Source organism: Panthera onca, chromosome X (genome assembly GCF_046562875.1).
Source record: "Panthera onca isolate mPanOnc1 chromosome X, mPanOnc1 haplotype 2, whole genome shotgun sequence".
NCBI lineage: Eukaryota > Metazoa > Chordata > Mammalia > Carnivora > Felidae > Panthera > Panthera onca.
This window is the reverse complement of record NC_138357.1, coordinates 82,789,130-82,807,617: the sequence shown is the minus strand read 5'-3', so window position 1 is coordinate 82,807,617 and position 18,488 is coordinate 82,789,130. Positions and strand designations below refer to the sequence as shown.

Below are 18,488 nucleotides of genomic sequence, written 5' to 3'. Positions count from 1 at the left end.
TATATATCATAATTTGCATATCCATTCATCAGGTGATGGACACTTGGGTTGCTTCCACCTTTGAGCATTGTGAATAATGCTATGAACATGGGGGAGCAGGGAGGTCCCTGCTTTAAATTCTTTTGGGTATATACCCAGAAGTGAAATTGCTGTATCATATGGCATTTATATTTTTATTTTGTTGAGGAACTGTCATATTGTTTTCCAAAGCGGCTATACCATTTTATATTCCTACAAACAACGCATGAGGATTCCAATTTCTCCACATCCTTGGCAATACCTGTTATTTTCTGGATTTTTTTTGACAGTAACTATCCTAATGGGCATGGGTTAGTATCTTATTGTAGTTTTGCTTTACATTTCCCAAATGATTATTGATGTTGAGCATCTTTTCATGTACTTATTTGCCATTTGTACACCTCTGGGGAAATAAATGTCTATTCAAATCCTTTGACCATTTTGGAATCAAGTTGTTTTTCTCCTGTTGAGTTTTAGAACTTTTCTATATAGTCTGGATGTTAATCACTTATCAGATACATGATTTGCAAATATTTTTTTCCATTCTGTGGGTTGCCTTTTTACTATGTAAACAGTATATTTTGACACATACATTTAAAAATTTTTCATGAAGTCCAATTTATTTATTTATTTTCTTTTGTTTTCTTTATCTTTGGTGTCCTACCCATGAAATCCTTGCCAAATCCAATGTTGTGAAGCTTTTGTCCTATTTTCTTCTAAGAGTTTCATTGTTTTAGGTCTTATGTTTAGGTTCTTGATCCACTTTGAGTTAATTCGTGTATGTGGTGTTAGGTGAGTGTCCAACTTCAGTCTTTTGCTTGTGGATATCCAGTTTTCCTGGCACCATTTATTGAAAAGTCTGTCCTGTCCTCATTGAATGATCTTGGCACCCTTGTCAAAAATCATTTGACCATATATATGTGAGAATTTATTTCTGGGTTCTCTATTCTATTCCATTGGTCTATACAGCTATCTTTATGCCAATACTATAATGTTTTGATTACTGTAGTTTTGTAGCAAGTTTTGAAATTAGGAAGTGTGAGTCCTTCAGTTTTTTCTTTTTCAAGATTGTTTTGGCTATTTGGGGTCCTTCGAGATTCCATATGAATTTTAGGATGGGTTTTTCTATTTCTGCCAAAAATGTCATTGGAATTTTGGAAGGGATTGCATTCAATCTATAGATAATTTTGGGTAGTATTGACATTTTAACTATATTAAGTCTTCCCATCCATGTACACGAGATGTGCTTCCATTTATTTATGTCTTCTTCAATTTCTTTAGCAACACTTTGTATTCATTGTACAAGTCTTTCACCAACCTGTTGAAGTTAATCCCTAAGTATTTTCTTCTTTTTGATGTTATTATAAATGGAATTGGTTTTGTAATTTCCTTTTCAGACTGTTCAATGTTCATGTAATAGAAAAGCAACTGGGATGCCTGGGTGGCTCAGCCAGTTAAGTGCCCGACTTTGGGTCAGGTCATGATCTTATGGTCCACTGCTGACAGTTCTGAGCCTGGAGCCTGCTTTGGATTCTGTGTCTCCCTCTCTCTCTGCCCCTTTCCTGCTCACACTCTGTCACTCTTTCTCACTCTCCAAAATAAATAAACATTTTAAAAAAAGGAAAAGCAACTGATTTTTGTGTGTTGACTTTGTATCCCTGATACTTTGCTGAATTCATTTACTAGTTCTAATAGCAATTTTGTGGAGTGTTTAGGGCTTTATACATACAAGATCATATATTGTATATCCTTGTTATCTTCTGTATAGTTGTATCCTCTTTTGAAAGTTGAGTATTGAAATCTCTTATTATTACTGTTGAATTGTCTGTTTTTCCCTTTATTTCTATTAATTCTCACTTCATATATTTTTGGGCCCTTTTGTTAAGTGCATATATTTATAATTGTTATAGCTCCCTAATGAACTGACCATTTTATGATTATAAAATGTTCTTCTTTCTCCAATAACATTTTATTGTCTTAATATGTATTTTGTCTGGTGTTATTACAGCCACTCCAGCAATCTTATGGTTGTTGTTTGTATGTATATATTTTCCCATCCTTTTACTTTCCATCTATTTTTGTATGTTTGAATCTAAAGCTTGTTTTCTGTAGACAGCATATAGCTGGCTTTTGTTTCTTATTTAATCTGATAATCTCTGTCTTTTGATTGGATTTTAACCCAATTGGATTTAATTCACTCAAACTTAATGTTATTATAGATTTGTATTTGCCATTTTGCTTTGTATATGTCTCATGTGTTATTTGATACTTTATTCTTTCTTTATTGTCTTCTTTCTTTTAAGTGGATATTTTCTAGCGTAAAATTTTAATTTAATAATTTTTAAATTACATTTTTGAGTTCTTTTCTCTAGGGCTTCTAATATACATCTTAAATTTTTTTTTTTTCAACGTTTTTTATTTATTTTTGGGACAGAGAGAGACAGAGCATGAACGGGGGAGGGGCAGAGAGAGAGTGAGACACAGAATCAGAAACAGGCTCCAGGCTCCGAGCCATCAGCCCAGAGCCTGACGCGGGGCTCGAACTCACAGACCGCGAGATCGTGACCTGGCTGAAGTCGGACGCTTAACCGACTGCGCCACCCAGGCGCCCCTCTAATATACATCTTAACATTATCTGCTTCAGACATGCAATAACTTCATTCCAGTATAATTATCAAAAGTTTAATCTTATAATCTAGGTCCATTCCCTCCCCTCTTTTTTTGTGGTATTATTGCTCTACATGTTACATCTATACAAACCCAAGAATACACTGTCATAATTATTACTTTATATAATCTTATTTCTTTTAAAAGAGTTGAAATAAGAGGGGTATCTGGGTGGCTCAGTTGGTTAAGCATCCGACTTCGGCTCAGGTCATGATCTCACAGTTTGTGGGTTTGAGTCCCAAGTCCAGCTCTGCACTAACAGCTCAGAGCCTGGAGCCTGCTTCAGAATCTGTGTCTCCCTCTCTCTCTGCCCCTCCCCCACTGTGTTTACTCTCTCAAAAATAAACACTAAAAATAAATAAATAAATAAATAAATAAAAGCATTGAAAGAAGAAAGGAGTACATATTTATAGTTTTGCCGTATTAACCTAATTATTTCTAGTTCTCTTGTGGATTTACCATTGTGTCATTTTTTACTCCAATGCATCTTTGTTTCCATATACTTCCTTTTTGCTGATATCGTCAAATATATTTCTGTTATAGGCTCAAGAATACAATTATATACATATTGTTTGATGCAATTACTTTATTTATTTACTTTGAGAGAGAGAGAAAGAGCAAGCTGGGGAGGGACAGAGAGAGGGAGAGAGAGAACCCTAAACAGGCTCTGCATTGTCAGTGCAGAGCCCAATATGGGCTCGAACTCACAAATCTCGAGATCATGATCTGAGTGTAAATCCAGAGTTGGATGCTTAACCAACTGAGCCATCAAGGTGCCCCTGATGCAATTACTTATTTTTTAAATGTTTATTTATTTTTGAGAGAGAGACAGAGTGTGAGTGGGGGAGGGGCAGAGAGAGAGGGAGACACAGAATCTGAAGCAGGCTCTGAGCTGTCAGCACAGAGCCTGATGTGGGGCTCAAACTCATGAGCTGTGAAATCATGACCTGAGCCGAAGTTGGACGCTTAACTGACTGAGCCACCCAAGTGCCCCTACTTTTTAAATAAGAGGGAAAAAAAGAACAATGAAATTATTCTGTCTTTTGTATTTACCTACATAATTATCTTCACCAGTATTGTTTTTTTAAATATCTGAATACTGCCTGTTGTTATTTGCTTTCCGCCTGTAGAGCTTCTTTTAGTATTTCCTATAAGGGAAGTCTGCTAGCAACACATTCTCTCAGTTTATTTTTGAATGTTTTTATTTCAGTTTCATGTTTGAAACATAGTTTTACTGGATATAAAGTTGGCGGCTGAGAGTTTTATATTTAAGTACTTTGAATTATGTTGTCTCACTGCTTTCTGGTCTCCATTGTTTCTGACAATGGTTGTTTGTGGTTCCTTTGCCTGCGATTAGTCATTTTTTCCTTACAGTATTCAAGATGCTCTTTTTGTCTTTGATTTTCACCATTTTGATTATGATCTAGTGTGGTTCTTTTTTGGGTTTATCTCAGATGTATAAAATAATGTTTTTGTCAAATTTGGGGAATTTTCAGCCATTTTTTTCAAATATTTTTATTCCCCCCTCCTACTAGTACTCCCATTATGTGAATGTTGGTGCACTTAATGGTGTCACTCATTTCTCTGAGGCTCTGTTCAGTTTCCTTCATTCTTTTATCTCTCTGTTCTTCAGACCACATAATCTGTATTAATCTGTTTTCAACTTGGCTGCTTCTTTCTTCTGCCAATTCAAGTGTACTGTTAATCCTCTTTAGTAAACTTTTCATCTTGGCTTATTTTACTTTTCAACTTCAGAATATCCATATGGTTCTTTTAGATACTTACTCTTTATTGATATTCTCTATCTGAGGAGACACTGTCATCATGTCTTGTTTTAATTCTTTTTTTTTTAACGTTTATTTATTATTGAGAGACACAGCGTGAATGGGGGGGGGGGCGCAGAGAGAGAGGGAGACACAGAAGCAGAAGCAGGCTCCAGGCTCTGAGCTGTCAGCACAGAGCCCGATGTGGGGCTTGAACCCACAAACCGCAAGATCATTACCTGAGCCAAAGTCGGACGCTTAACCAGGTGCCTGATTGTTTTCATTCTTTATGCATGGTTTCACTTAGTTCTTTGAACATTTAAAAAAATTTTTTAATAAAATTTTTGTTGGAAATTGGATATTTTAGATAATAAATTGTAACAATGCTAGATACTGACCCTACCCTTCAGCCCAGGGTTTGATGTTTGCCTGGTTGTTCTCTTGTTTTTATTTTTTTAGTGACTTGACTGCATTAATTCTGTGAGTTCTATTTCTGAAATATGTAGGATGCAGCCTCTGATGTCTCTACTGAGAGTTTTCCCCTTGTTTTTCTTTTAGCTTGGCAACCTAGATGTTACTCCTGGGTCAGCTTAAGCCACTAATTGGTCAAAGGTTATGCTTAAGTCTTTTTAGCCAGTTAGATTTTTACCTTTTACTGTTGAATATATGTGTGTGGAATAAGGCTGCTATCATAGTTCAGGGAATTTACACATTTTTGCCCCACATTCAGTGAGGGATAATTAGTTTGGAGGTTCCTTCTTGGGGTATTGCTGAGAAAGCATAGCTTTGGGTATTCACAATCTTCTAGTCTGGCATGATGAGTTTTATTTTAGTTTTAAATCTGGCTTCCTAGGAGTTGCCTCTGGGTTAGAGAAGCTTATTGTTTAGCTGATGCTTGGTCAGAGGTGGTATTTCCATTCCTTGTGCCAGTGAGGCATCTGTCCTGTATTGATGGTCTCTGGGTGGTTTGGGGAATGCTCTGAAGTCTGTCCCATGTCCTGTTCTGGATGCTCCTGAGTGGGTGCCATCTAGGATATGCACACACCTTTTCTGATCTCCAGAGTTTACTGTAATCCTAGGAGGGTTCTTCTTGGCTTTCTCTAAGAGGGAAAAAACCCTCTTAGGGTTTCTTTCCCTTGTTTTCTCTATAAAACTTCTGGATGCCCTGGTGTTCTGCTCATATCATGGAACTACCAGCCTCCTCTTAACTACTCACCATCAAGATACCTATGTTCTTGACATGCTGTTAGGCATGGAATTTTCCATGCTCTGCTCCAAATAAAAACAGTCCCTTTGGGTAGGTGTGGAGCTCCTCATTCTTATGCCTAGATTCTTATGGCTACCCTGAGTGGGGGGTTGGTGGGTGATCCTCTTTACCATGCCTACCTGGACATAGGGCTGGAGTTGATGAGAAATGGTAATATTATCTTTCCCAGGTGAAACCATAACCCAAGAAGAAGAGCTGGGAGAAGGAGCCCTTTTCTTCTTGGCTATATATGCCTAAGGGTTAAATGATTAAAAAAAATAGTTTTCACAAGTTGTAATTTTGCCGGAAAGAGGGTTTGTCTATCTCCTTACTCTGTCCTTCTGGAAGTCCCACCATTTGTGTTCCTTTTTTATTTTTCCTTGAGATAAAATACACATAATATTTACCACTTTAATAATTTTTCAGTGTACATTTGCAGTGGCATTAAGCACATTAAGCACATTTACACCATTACCACCATCCATATGCATAACTTTTTATTCTTCCCAACTTGAAACTCATATCCACTAAACACACTCTATTCCCCCAACTGCAGACCCCTGGAAATCACCATTTTACTTTCTATTTCTGAATCTGACTACTCTAAGTACCTCATATAAGTTGAATCACACCATGTTTGTTTTTATTGACTGGTTTACTTCACTTAAGTATAATATCTTCAAGGTTCAGCCATGTTGTAGCATGTGTCAGAATTTCCTTCTTTTTTAAGGCTGAATAATATTCCATTTTATGTATATATGACATTTTATCAATACATCCATCAGTGTAAATGGGTTGCTTCTACCTTTTGATTATTGTTAATCTTCTTCTGATTCCTTTGTGATATATTGTTTTTCTCATGCTTCTTTCAAGACTGTGTTTGTCTTTTAACAGTGTCTAAGTGTGGATCTTTTCTTTTTTTAATTTTTTTTAATGTTTATTTATTTTTGAGACAGAGACAGAGCATGAACGGGGTAGGGTCAGAGAGAGAGGGAGACACAGAATCTAAAGCAGGCTTCAGGCTCTGAGCTGTCAGCACAGAGCCCAACACGGGGCTCGGACTCACGGACCGTGAGGTCATGACCTGAGCCGAAGTCGGATGCTTAACTGATGGAGCCACCCAGGCGCCCCTAAGTGTGGATCATTGAGTTGACATTTGGAGTTTATGAACTTGGATGTGTAGGTTTATGTTTTTCATCAAATTTGGGAAGTTTTCAATTCTTATTTCCTCACATATTTTTTAACCATCCCCCTTTCTCTTGGGTCACCTATTAGGCATATGTTGGTATGTCTGATGTCCTATAGGTCTCTCTTCATCTTTACATTCTGTTCTTCAGATTGGGTAATCTCTATTTATCTCCCTTTGAATTCACTGATCTTCTTCTTCTCTCAGTTCAAAACTGCTATTCAGCCCCTTCCTTCAAGTTAATTTTTCATGATTTCAACTATTGTATTTTTAAGCTCCAGAATATCTATTTGGTTTCTTTTTGAATTTCTATCTCTTTATTGCTATTCTCAATTTGATAGTCACTGTTTTCAAAATTTTTTATTTATTTAAATTCAAATTCAAGTTAGTTAACATACCGTGTAGTACTGGTTTCAGGACTAGAACCCTTTAATTCTTTAAATATGGTTTTCTTTAGTTCTTTGAATGTATTTATTATAGGTGATTAAAAGTCCTTACTTACTATGTCCTACAGCCATATTCCCTTCAAGACCATTTCTATTGAGTGCTTTTTGCTTGTGTATTAGCCACACATTATTATTTCTTTGCAAGTCTTACAATTTTTTTGGACAGTGGACGGTTTCAATAATATATTGTAACAACTCTCTCCAAGAATTGTTGTTGCTGGTGCTTTGTTTGTTTAGTGACATGTCTAGACTAATTTTGGAGAGCCTGTCCCTCCTTCAGTGGGTGGCTTGATATCCCTGCTTAGATTTTTGTTTTTATTTTTAACTCTTTATTTCATTTTTAAGCCTAATTTCCTAGGCATCTCTCTTGGATCAGCATAGCTTATTGATCAGCCAACGATTAGTCAAAGGTTGTGCAGAAACATCTTGAGCCAATAAAGCTTCCATTTTTGCCAAGGGGATCTAAGTGTAGATTGTGGCATGCATTAAAATTTTAGGCAGTTATAAGTTGCGCTTTGATTTTTACCTTGTGCAAGTCTCATGTTCAGCCTAGGAGGCATATATAATTGGGACTTTCTCCCAGTTTCTTTTGAGTGTGTATATAGCCCTATGCATGTACATCTCAGATCCCCAGGAATATAAAGCAGTTTATCAAAGCCCTTTATGATTGTCTTGTTGCCCACATCTCCCAAATTTTTAGCATGGTGTATGGCAGTCACTGGAAACAGAGGTGCTGGCCTTCCCTGATATTGCTATTGTTTTTGATACTGCCCTGGACTTGAGGCTTCTTTATTTATTTTTCATTAAAAAAAATCCTTTCTTGTCTCAAGATCAGTTAAATCATTGCTTAGTTTTTATTCTACATTTTATCTTTTTTCCTTTACATTTATCTCTATAATAAATCCATCTGGAATTTAGTAGAGGCAAGGCCCTAACTTGATGTTTTCTCTCCAAATACCAATACAATTTTCTCAACAATTATTTAAAACTTCATCTATTCCTCATTGATTTGTGAAGCTTCCTTTACCATATTTTAAGTTATCATGTTAACTTATCACGAGTCTAGGATCTTAATCAGTATTATCTGCTCTAAAACAATAACCTGTCAATTTTTATGCCAGTAAGAATTCATTTTAGTGTAAGTTTATAAAACATTTTTCTTTGTTTGAGCCAAGATTGCTCTTGTTTTTCAATCCCAAGCTATTCTTATTCATTTGCTTTTCCCAATAAACTTCGGAATTATTCTGTCAAGCGAACAAAAACAAGTTCTTATCTGTTTTTACTCTTTACATATCAGGATGGCACTTGGTTAACTCCAATGCCCTATTAGAGCTGATAACAAACCCACTGCTTCTTAATAGAACTAAATTATTTCTCAGAAAAGATTCTTCAACCTTACACAAGGTCTAGAAGGATGACCTTATCAAATTTCATGTTCTCCTTCTGTTCTATTTCTCAGCTAAACTGAGAAGTTTAGATTTTATGTTAATCTTTAAGACTATTTTCCTGCCATTTTGTCTTTTAAAGAGCATAGGAATTGGGAGTTGGAGAGACTTGGGTTCCAACTCTTGCACTACCCATTACTAGCTATGTAACCTTTGCACAAGTCACTTCTCTTTGAGCCTTTGTTCCCTCAACTATAAATGGAGGTAAATAATATTTAGTTTTTAGCACTATTATGACGATTAGTAGCACTGAACAGAAAGGGCTGACTTAGCACACTGCCAGGTACATAACATGTAATATTATAGAACCTGTTCTTGATGATTTTATGAACACTGATTATTGCCTTGTGCTTTACTAATGATCTTATATGGGTTACTGATTTATACAGGGCAGTTTCCCCCTACACTAAATGGGTTCTTAGGTCTTTTTAAAAGTAATCTTTATATCTTTTCCCCTGCTTTTAGGCAGCTTTTAAGCTATTACTTTTCATTACTGTCATTGAGGCTGGTTCTAAGAATAGGTCCTACTCCTTGTCTCACCTCGCTTATAATTTGCCACTTCTGATCTGCCGTACACTAGGAAATCAGATAGCCAAATTGTCAGAAATGTGTATATATTAAGAATAAATAGGTTGAGCAGGAAGCTAGGGGGTTCTCTTCAGGGAAAGCATATGGAACCTTTTAGACCATTACAGCCTTGTCTTGTGACAGCTATTATGGCTATTCATAAGCCATTGTTATTTTCATGTCCCTGGAGGTGTTCCAAAAACAACCTAGAGAATCACATAAATGGAAAAATGAGCTAGTACTGTACTTCTGAGAATAAAAGTAAACAAAACATGTAATTCCAGAGTTAATATGGACAATGCAGGGCTGTGGCCAAAGAACATTTTAGAAGTTAGGAGGAATGAATCCTGCCATTATTCCTATTGGTAAGACTTACATCACCAATTTTAATCTCAAGGCAGTTAGAAAATTAACAAATATGAAGCATCTATTATGTGATAGGGCCTCCACATTTATTACCTCAATCCTCAAACAGCTTTGAGAAATAAGGATTATTATACCCATTTATGTTGAGGGAATGGATGTTCTAAAGGTTAAAGTGACTTATCCAAACTGAAAAGCTGCAGAGCCAGAATTCAAACTAAAGTCTGTCCAATTTCAAAGCTCAATGCTCTATAACCCTCTGATGCCTTGTAGAGACTGACTTCTCTGTACATAAATTACTTCCTATATATCAGCAAATAAACAATCAGAAAGTGTAACAGAAAACAGAATTGTCATCCATAATCACAACAATATATATCAAGTGCAGAACTTTAAAACACAGAAGACCTCTATGGAAAAAAATTAACTCTACTAAGACATAAAGGAAGAGACCTAAATAAAGGGATGGGTAAACTATGATCTTTGGATGGGAACCCTTAACATGATAAAGATGTCAACTGTCCCCAAATTAATCTATAAATTGAATTCATTGACAAAAATATACACCAAAAAACCCAACCAGATAGTGTGGAAACTGGACTAATTCTAAATTACATGTATTAGAATAAAGATCACGTGATTCAGAAATAATTAGTACATGTCTGAAACAAGAAAGCACAGAGTAGAGATTTGTCCTATCTGATATTAAAGCAAATTAAAAACCTATCATAATTGAAACAATGTGATCCTGGCCAGAGTTCAAATAGACAATGGAAAAAAATGAGTTCAGGAATGGACTAATGCATATATAGAAACATGGTACACAAGAAAGGTGGTAATATACATCAGTGGGGAAAGAAGAGATCATTTAATAAATGGAGTTGGGAAAACTAGCTTATTATGTAAAGAAAATAAAATCAGATCCTTGCCTACAGCATATATAGAATAGATACCTACTATAATTAAAGACCTGACATGGAAGGCAACGTTATAAAACTATTAAAAATGTAGAAAAGTATTGGGGTGCCTGGGTGGCTCAGTTGGTTAACCATCTGACTTCAGCTCAGGTCTGATCTCACTGTTCATGAGTTCGAGTTCTGCATTGGGCTCTGTGCTGACAGCTCAGAGCCTGGAGCCTGCCTTCAGATTCTGTGTCTCCCGCTCTCTCTGACCCTCCCCCACTCACACGCTGTGTCTCTTTCAAAAATAAACAAACATTAAAAAATGTAGAAAACTATCTTTATGACCCAGGGGTAGGGAAGAATTTATTAAATAAGATCCCAAAAGCATACACCACAAGGGTACAATTTGAAAAGTATCTGACAAAACCAAAATTAAATATTTCTTGGTGAGGGATGAAGTACATGATATCTGCAATTTACTTGAAAATGCACTGAAAACGCTGAATAAATGGATGGCTAGAGAAGGACAGATGGCTGGTTATATAGGATAAAGCAAGTTTAGTAAAATATTAATTATAGAATCTGAGTGGTGGGCTTATGAGTGTTCATCATACTATTCTTCCAACTGTTCTGTGTGTGTGAAGTTATAGCAATAAAAAGATTGGTGAAAATGAAATACTTTTGTTCAACAAAGACATTGTATATAGTTTTGAAAAACTGTGACTGGAAAATATATTTGATATACACACAGATATAGAAATGATATTTGCTATATATGTATATGTATACACACACACATTTGACAAGAAACTTCTGTAATTGGCAAGAAAAAGACAAGTAACCTAAAAGAAAATTTGCAAGGTAAATAAATAGGCACTTCAGAGAATGAGAAAACAAGTAGTTAATCTGTATAAAATAGAAGCTCACCTCATCTGTAGTCAAATAAATGCAAATTAAAATCAAAGATACTACTTGAAGCCCACTGGACTAGCAAAAGTTAAGAAGTTATATGATATCAGTACTGGCAATACTATGAAGAATAGAAGCCCTTATGTGTTGTTCACAGGACTAGATTAGTATGAATACGATCTAGAGCAACATGGCAATATTGGGTGAAAAACCTATATGCATATTTTATAGGATCCAGGAATTCTACTCCTGAGTATATACTTCAGATAAACTGGTACAGGAACACAAAGAAACAAAGACTTCTATGAAGAGATTTCCTGTAGCACTGTTTATAATACCCAAGAACTGGAAATCAATAAATAAAATACTGTGACATTACTATATGAAGGAATGTAATCCAGCAGTTATGAGGAATGAACCATGTAGGGGTATGGATAGATATCAAAAATAACACTGAGTAGAAAAAAAAGAAATAGAATGGTATGTACAGCACAATATCTTTCATGTTGAAAAAAAAAGGAAAAAAATCGGGGCACCTGGGTGGCTCAGTCGGTTAAGTGCCCAACTTTTGATTTCAGCTCAGGTTATGATCTCCTGGTTTGTGAGTTCGAGCACCACATCGGGCTTTGCACTGACAACACGGAACCTCCCTGGGATTCTGTCTCCCTCTCTCTCTGCCCCTCCCCTGCTTGCTCTCTCTCTCTCTCTCTCTCTCTCAAAATAAATAAAAATAAAAAATAAACTTTTAACAAAAGGAAAAAATCTACATATACAAACAACACTATAGACTATGCATGAATACACATATGTCTAAATAAATACATGGCAAATGGCATGGAAAGACACACACCAAATACCCAAGAGTGGGTAACTGCGGGAAGAGAAGAGAAGTGAATTAGATCATGAATAAAGACTGAAGGAGACAAAAGCCAAATGTAAAACCAAATATAAAAGTTCATGCAGGTCATGAATGAACTGATGATGACAGAGGATCATGAACTGAAGAAACTATCATGGCAATCAATTTCAGCGTTTCTGAATTCTAAACTGAAGTTCAAACGATAACCTCCCCATCCCCAAACACCATAAAAACACATGCTTAAGGGAAATGTGACAAAAGTAAAAGAGAACTAAACCGGTCACTTCCCTGTCCCATGGCTTACCGGAGTACGCAGCACATGAGCAGCAGATGGGTTGGGACATTAGCTGGATTGAGCATACTGGGGGTATCTGACTTCATACAGGCCAGGAAGGCCCGCATCCTTCTGTTCTTGTCCTCCACTGCTTTGCCGAGCCAGAGCTTCTTGAGATTTGGGCAAGTCCATTCCCGAAACGTCAGTGCAGACACCAGCTCGGGGGTTTGAGGTGACTTCCCTTTATAGGCAGACCACTCTTTGAGGATCACTGAAGGAACTGGAAAACAGAAATTGAGGAAAAACAGGCTCTAGAAAATTCCTGAGCATTTCTGTAAAATTTCTGGCCGCAAGTGACAGGATCTGTCCCATTTCAACATCTTTTTATTTTTTGTCATTAGAATTTTTATTGTTAGCAGTAGGAACAGCACTTAATAGATGTTTGATATGTGTTAGGTACTTTACATATGAATGTAAATGTCATTTACTTCTCGAAACTCAGAACTCTAATCCTGAGAGAGAAGTATTGTAACTACATTATCATAAAACACAGTGCTCTTTTTTCATTGAAAAAATAAAGGCTCAAAGTCACACAGTTAATTATGTTGAAACCCATTTAAGTAAATGTACTAGGCTAGGCAAGGAAAGAAGTCCAAGGACTTCTGAGCCTGAGTGGCTCAGTAGGTTAAGATACAGAACTATTCAATTACCACAAAGATCTCCCTTATGCTACCCCTTTTATGGTCACACCCAACACCCTCCAGCACCATCTCTAATCCCTGGCAACTACTAATCTGTTCTCCATCCCTACAATTTTGTCAATTTGAGAATGTTAAATAAATGGGCTCCTATAGTATGCAACCTTTTGAGATTGGCATTTGCACTTGGCATAATGCTTTTGGGATCCATCCATGTTGTTGCATGTATCAATACGTTTTTTGTTTTTTGTTTTTTTACCAAGTAGTATTTCATGGTATGGATGTACCACAGTTTTACCATTCACCTTTTGAAGGACATCTGGGTTCTTCCAGTTTGTGGCTATTATGAATGAAGCTGCTATGAGTATTTGTGTATAAGTTCCTGCATGAAAATAAATCTTCCTTTCTCTGAGATAAATGCCCAAAAGTATAAGTGCTAGGTTGCATTGTAAGTCTATTTTAAGTTTTGAAAGGAAACGGCCAAATTACTTTCTAGAGTGGTGGTACCATCTTACATTCCTACCAACAGTTTATGGGTGATCCAGTTTCTCCACATCCAATCCAAATGAATAAAATTATTAATTTTAGCCATTGTGATAAGTATGTAGTTATATATAATTGTGGCTTTAATTTGCAATTCTTTTTTAAAAATTTTATTAGTGTTTAGTTATTTTTGAGAGAGAGAGAGACAGAGACAGAACATGAGTGGGGGAAGGGCAGACAGAAAGAGAGAGAGGGAGACGCAGAATCCAAAGCAGGCTCCAGGCTCTGAGCTGTCAGCAGCATAGATCCCAACGTGGGACTTGAACCCACAAGCCGTGAGATCATAACCTGAGCCAAAGTCAGATGCTTAAACCATGGAGCCACCCAGGCACCCCCTTAATTTGTAATTCTTTAATGGCTAATGATGTTGAACATCCTTTCATGTCTTTATTTGCCATGTAGATCTTCTTCAGTGAAATGTCGGCATTCTTTTGCTGATCTTCTAATTGGACAATTTTCATAATGCTCAATTGGGCAGTTTTCATAATACTCAGTTTTGAGAATTCTTTGTATATTTTAGATAGTAGTCTAGATATGTGGTACTTGTTCACCTACTGATGTCCAATTGATCTAGTACCATTTGTTAAAAAGACTATCCTTCCTCTAATGAAGTACTTCTGCAGCTTTGTCAAAAATCAGTTGGCTGTACTTGTATGGGGCTATTTCTGGGTTCCCTATTCTGTTCCACTAATCTATGTGTCTATATCACTACCAACACCACACAGTCTTAATTATTGTAGCTACATGGTAAGTTTTGTAATCAAGGTAGAGTGATTCCTCCCAACTTATTCCTTTTCAAAAAATGTTTTAGATATTCTAGTTCCTAAGTCTTTCCATATAAATGTTAAGCATCTAACTCTTGATGTCGGCTCAGGTCATGATCTCACAGTTTGTGGGTTTGAGCCCCACATTGGGCTCTGTGTGGACAGTGCTGAGCCTGCTTGGGATTCTCTCTCTCTCCCTCTGTCTGCCTCTCCCCTGCTTGCACTGTCCCTCTCTCAAAATAAATAAACTTAAAAAAATAATCTTCTATATATCTACAGAGAATCCTGCTGGGATTTGGATAGGAATTGTGTTAAACCTGTATATCAATTTGGAGAGAACTGACATTTTACTATGTTGAATCTTCCAATTCAAGGAGATATATGTCTCTCCATTTATGTAGGTCTTCACCAATTGCGTTCATCAGCATTTTATAATTTTCAGCATACAGATCTTGAACATCTTTTGTTAAATTTATACCTAAGTACTCCATTTGTTGGAGGAGTTATAAATGGTATTGTATTTATTTCAGTGCCCCATATTCATTGTTAGTATATAGAAATAGAATTCATTTTAGTATGTTTATTGTATATCCTACAACCTTGATGAATTCACTCATTAGGTCTAGCAGTTTTGTTGTCAATTGGGATTTTCTACATAAGTTATGTCATCTACAATTAGGGACAGTTTTATTTTTTCCTTTCTGATCTGTATGCCTTCTATTTTGTTTTCTTGCCTTCTTGTGCTGGATAGAACTTCCAGTACTATGCTGAAGAGCTGCAGTAGGGCATAACTAGACTTGCTCCTAATTTTAGGAGAAAAACATTTAGTCTTTCACCATTAAGTGTAATGTTGGCTGAAGGGTTTTTGTAGATGTTTTTTTATCAAGTTATAGGCATTCATCTCTACTCCTAGTTTTTTGGGGAGTTTTTTTTTCATGAATGGTTGTTGAATTTTGTTAAATATTTTTCTGCATCCATTGAGATGACCATATTATTTTTCTTCTTTATCCTGTTTGTATGGTGGATTACATAGACTGATTTTTCAAATATTGAACTAGTTTTGCAAAATAGAACAAACCCTACCAAATTACTATGGTGTGTAATTCTTTTTATATATTGCTGAATTCTATTGACTAATACCTTGTTAAGAACTTTTACATCTATATTGACAAAGGATATTGGTGTGAAGTATTATTTTTATGTACTGTCTTTATCTGATTGTAGTATCATGGTAATACTGGCTTTGTAGAATGATTTGGGAAGTGTTCTCTCCTATTTTCTGAAAAAGATGGTGTAGAATTGATGGTAATTCTTTTTAATTTAATTTAAATATTTATTGTCCACAATAAGTGCCTGATTGTGCAAAGCACTGCTGGAAATAAAAAGATTTATGAGACAGTCTCTATCTACTCTTTTTTAAAAAATTAATTATTGAGGGGTGCCTGGATGGCTCAGTTGGTACAGCATCCAACTCTCGATCTTGGGGTCATGAGTTCAAGCCCCATGTTGGCTGTAAAGATGACATTAACAAAATTAGGGGTGCCTGGGTGGCTCAATCGGTTGAGAGTCTGACTTCGGCTCAGGTCATGATCTCACAGTTCATGAGTTCAAGCCTGTCATTGGGCTCTGCACTGACAGCTCACAGCCTGGAGCTTGCTTCAGATTCTGTGTCTCCCTCTCTCTGCCCTTCCCATGCTCATGCTCTGTCTGTCTGTCTCTCTCTCTCAAAAATAAATAAAAATTAAAAAATAATTTAAAATTTTATTATTGAAATATAATTGACATACAATGTTCTATTAGTTTCAAGTATACAACATAGTGATTTGACAATTAAGTATTTGTTAAAAATATGGTAGAATTCTCTAGTGAAACTAATTCAATCAGATTTCTTTTTTGGGAAATTTTAAATTAAATTTTATTAATATTTACAGGGCTATTCAAATTATCTATTTCATATCAGGTGTGTTTTGGTAGTTTGTAATTTTGAGAATTGATCCATTTTGTTTAAGTTGTCAAATTTATGTGTAGAGTTATTTACAGTATTCCCATATAATCCTTTTGATGTCTGTAGGCACTGTGGTGTTATCTCCTGCCTCATTCTTGATATTAGTAATTTGTGTATTCTCTATTTTCCTTATTGTGGTCTTGCTAGAATTTCATCAATTTCATTGTTCTTTTCAAAGAATCAAGTTTTTGTTTCACTGATTTTTCTGTTATTTTTCTGTTTCCAATTCCACTGACCTTTGCTCTTTATTATTTCTTCATTTTAGTTTGCTGTAGGTTTAGCTTTCTCCTCTTCTTGTTTCTTGAGGTGAAAATTCAGAGGACAGATTAGAAATTTATCCCTTTTTCTAATTTGAGCATTTAGGACTATAAATTTCCTTTTCAGAAATTTAGCTCCATACCACAGATTTTAATATACTGTATTTTTATTTTCACTTAGTTCCATGTATTTCCTTCTTTCCCTTAAGACTGGCTATTTGGGAGCACCTGGGTGGCTCAGTTGGTTAAGCGTCCGACTTCAGCTCAGGTCATGGCCTCACGGTTTGTGAGTTCGAGCCCTGCATTGGGCTTTCCTTGGAGCCTGGAGCCTGCTTTGGATTCTGTGTCTCCCTCTCTCTCTGCCCCTCCCCTGCTTGTGCTCTCTCTCTCTCTCTCAAGAATAAATAAAACACTAAAAAAAGATTTTAAAAAAAGACTTGCTATTTGACCCAAGGTTTGGATAAAAGTGCTTTGTTATCTTCCAAGTATTTCTAGATTTTCCTGTTATCTTTCTGTTGTTGATTTCTAATTTGATTTCATAGTGGTCTGAGAATATACCCTGTATAGTTTTAATTCTTTTAAATTTATTGAGGTTTGTTTTATGGCCCAGGATATGATCCATCTTGGTATATGTTCTGTGGGCATGGAAAAGAACATGCATTTTGCTCTTGCTGCATGTTATATTAAGAATCAATTGATGGTTGTTGAGTTCTATATTTCTGATGATTTTCTGTCTAGTTGTTCTATTCATTATTGAAAGGGGAGTTGAAGTCTCTAATTATAATTGGGGATTTGCCTTTTTCTCATTTAAGTTTTCTCAGTTATTGCATCACATATTTTGTGGCTCTGTTTGGTGATACACATTTAGGATTGCTAGTCTTCTTGGTATATTGACCCTTTTACCAGTATATCATGTCCCTCTCTTTCCCTGGCAATTTGCTTTGCTCTGAAGTCCATTTTATGTGGTATTAATACAGCCATTCCTGATTTCTTTTCATTAATGTTTTCATGATATATAATTTTCCATCCTTCTACTTTCAACATACCTCTATCGTTTATATTTGAAGTGAATTTTTTTGTAGACAACATATAATTGGGTAATGATTTTTATCCAATCTGTCAATGTCTGTATTTTAATTTGTGTAATTAGAACACTTAAATTTAATGTAATTATTGATATGTTAGAGCTTAAGTCTATCATTTGTTTTGTTTGTTCTCTCCATTTTCCTATCTCTGCTTTCTTTTTCTCCCTTTTCTATAGGTTACATGTCCTTATTTTAGAATTTCATGTTGATTTATCTATAGTGTTTTTGAGTGTTTCTCTGTGTACAGCTTTTCCCGTGCATTTTCTAGGCACTGCATTATGTACACCTAATTCACCAAAGTCTACTGGTGTTGACATTTTACTGGTTCAAGTGAAGTATAGAAACCTGACCTGTTATGTCCCTTTAACCTTCCCCACTTACAATTGTCTTAAATATTTTCTCTACAGACATTGAGAACCACATTAAGCAGTGATAGTTTTGCTTTAACTGTGAAAACTCAAGAAAAGCAAAGACGACTGTATTTATCTACA

The 18,488-nt window shown here is 35.8% G+C and overlaps 1 protein-coding gene across 1 annotated transcript in view; it reads right to left on the bottom strand.

Moving 5' to 3' along the window:
* The window catches only part of FAM120C (family with sequence similarity 120 member C), a 114,715-nt gene that overhangs the window by 26,694 nt on the left and 69,533 nt on the right, over positions 1-18,488 (bottom strand). The window contains exon 10 of the mRNA XM_081793279.1: positions 12,676-12,925. Within this exon, the coding sequence (XP_081649405.1) occupies positions 12,676-12,925 (250 nt within the window). The remainder of the gene's footprint in view (positions 1-12,675; positions 12,926-18,488) is intronic.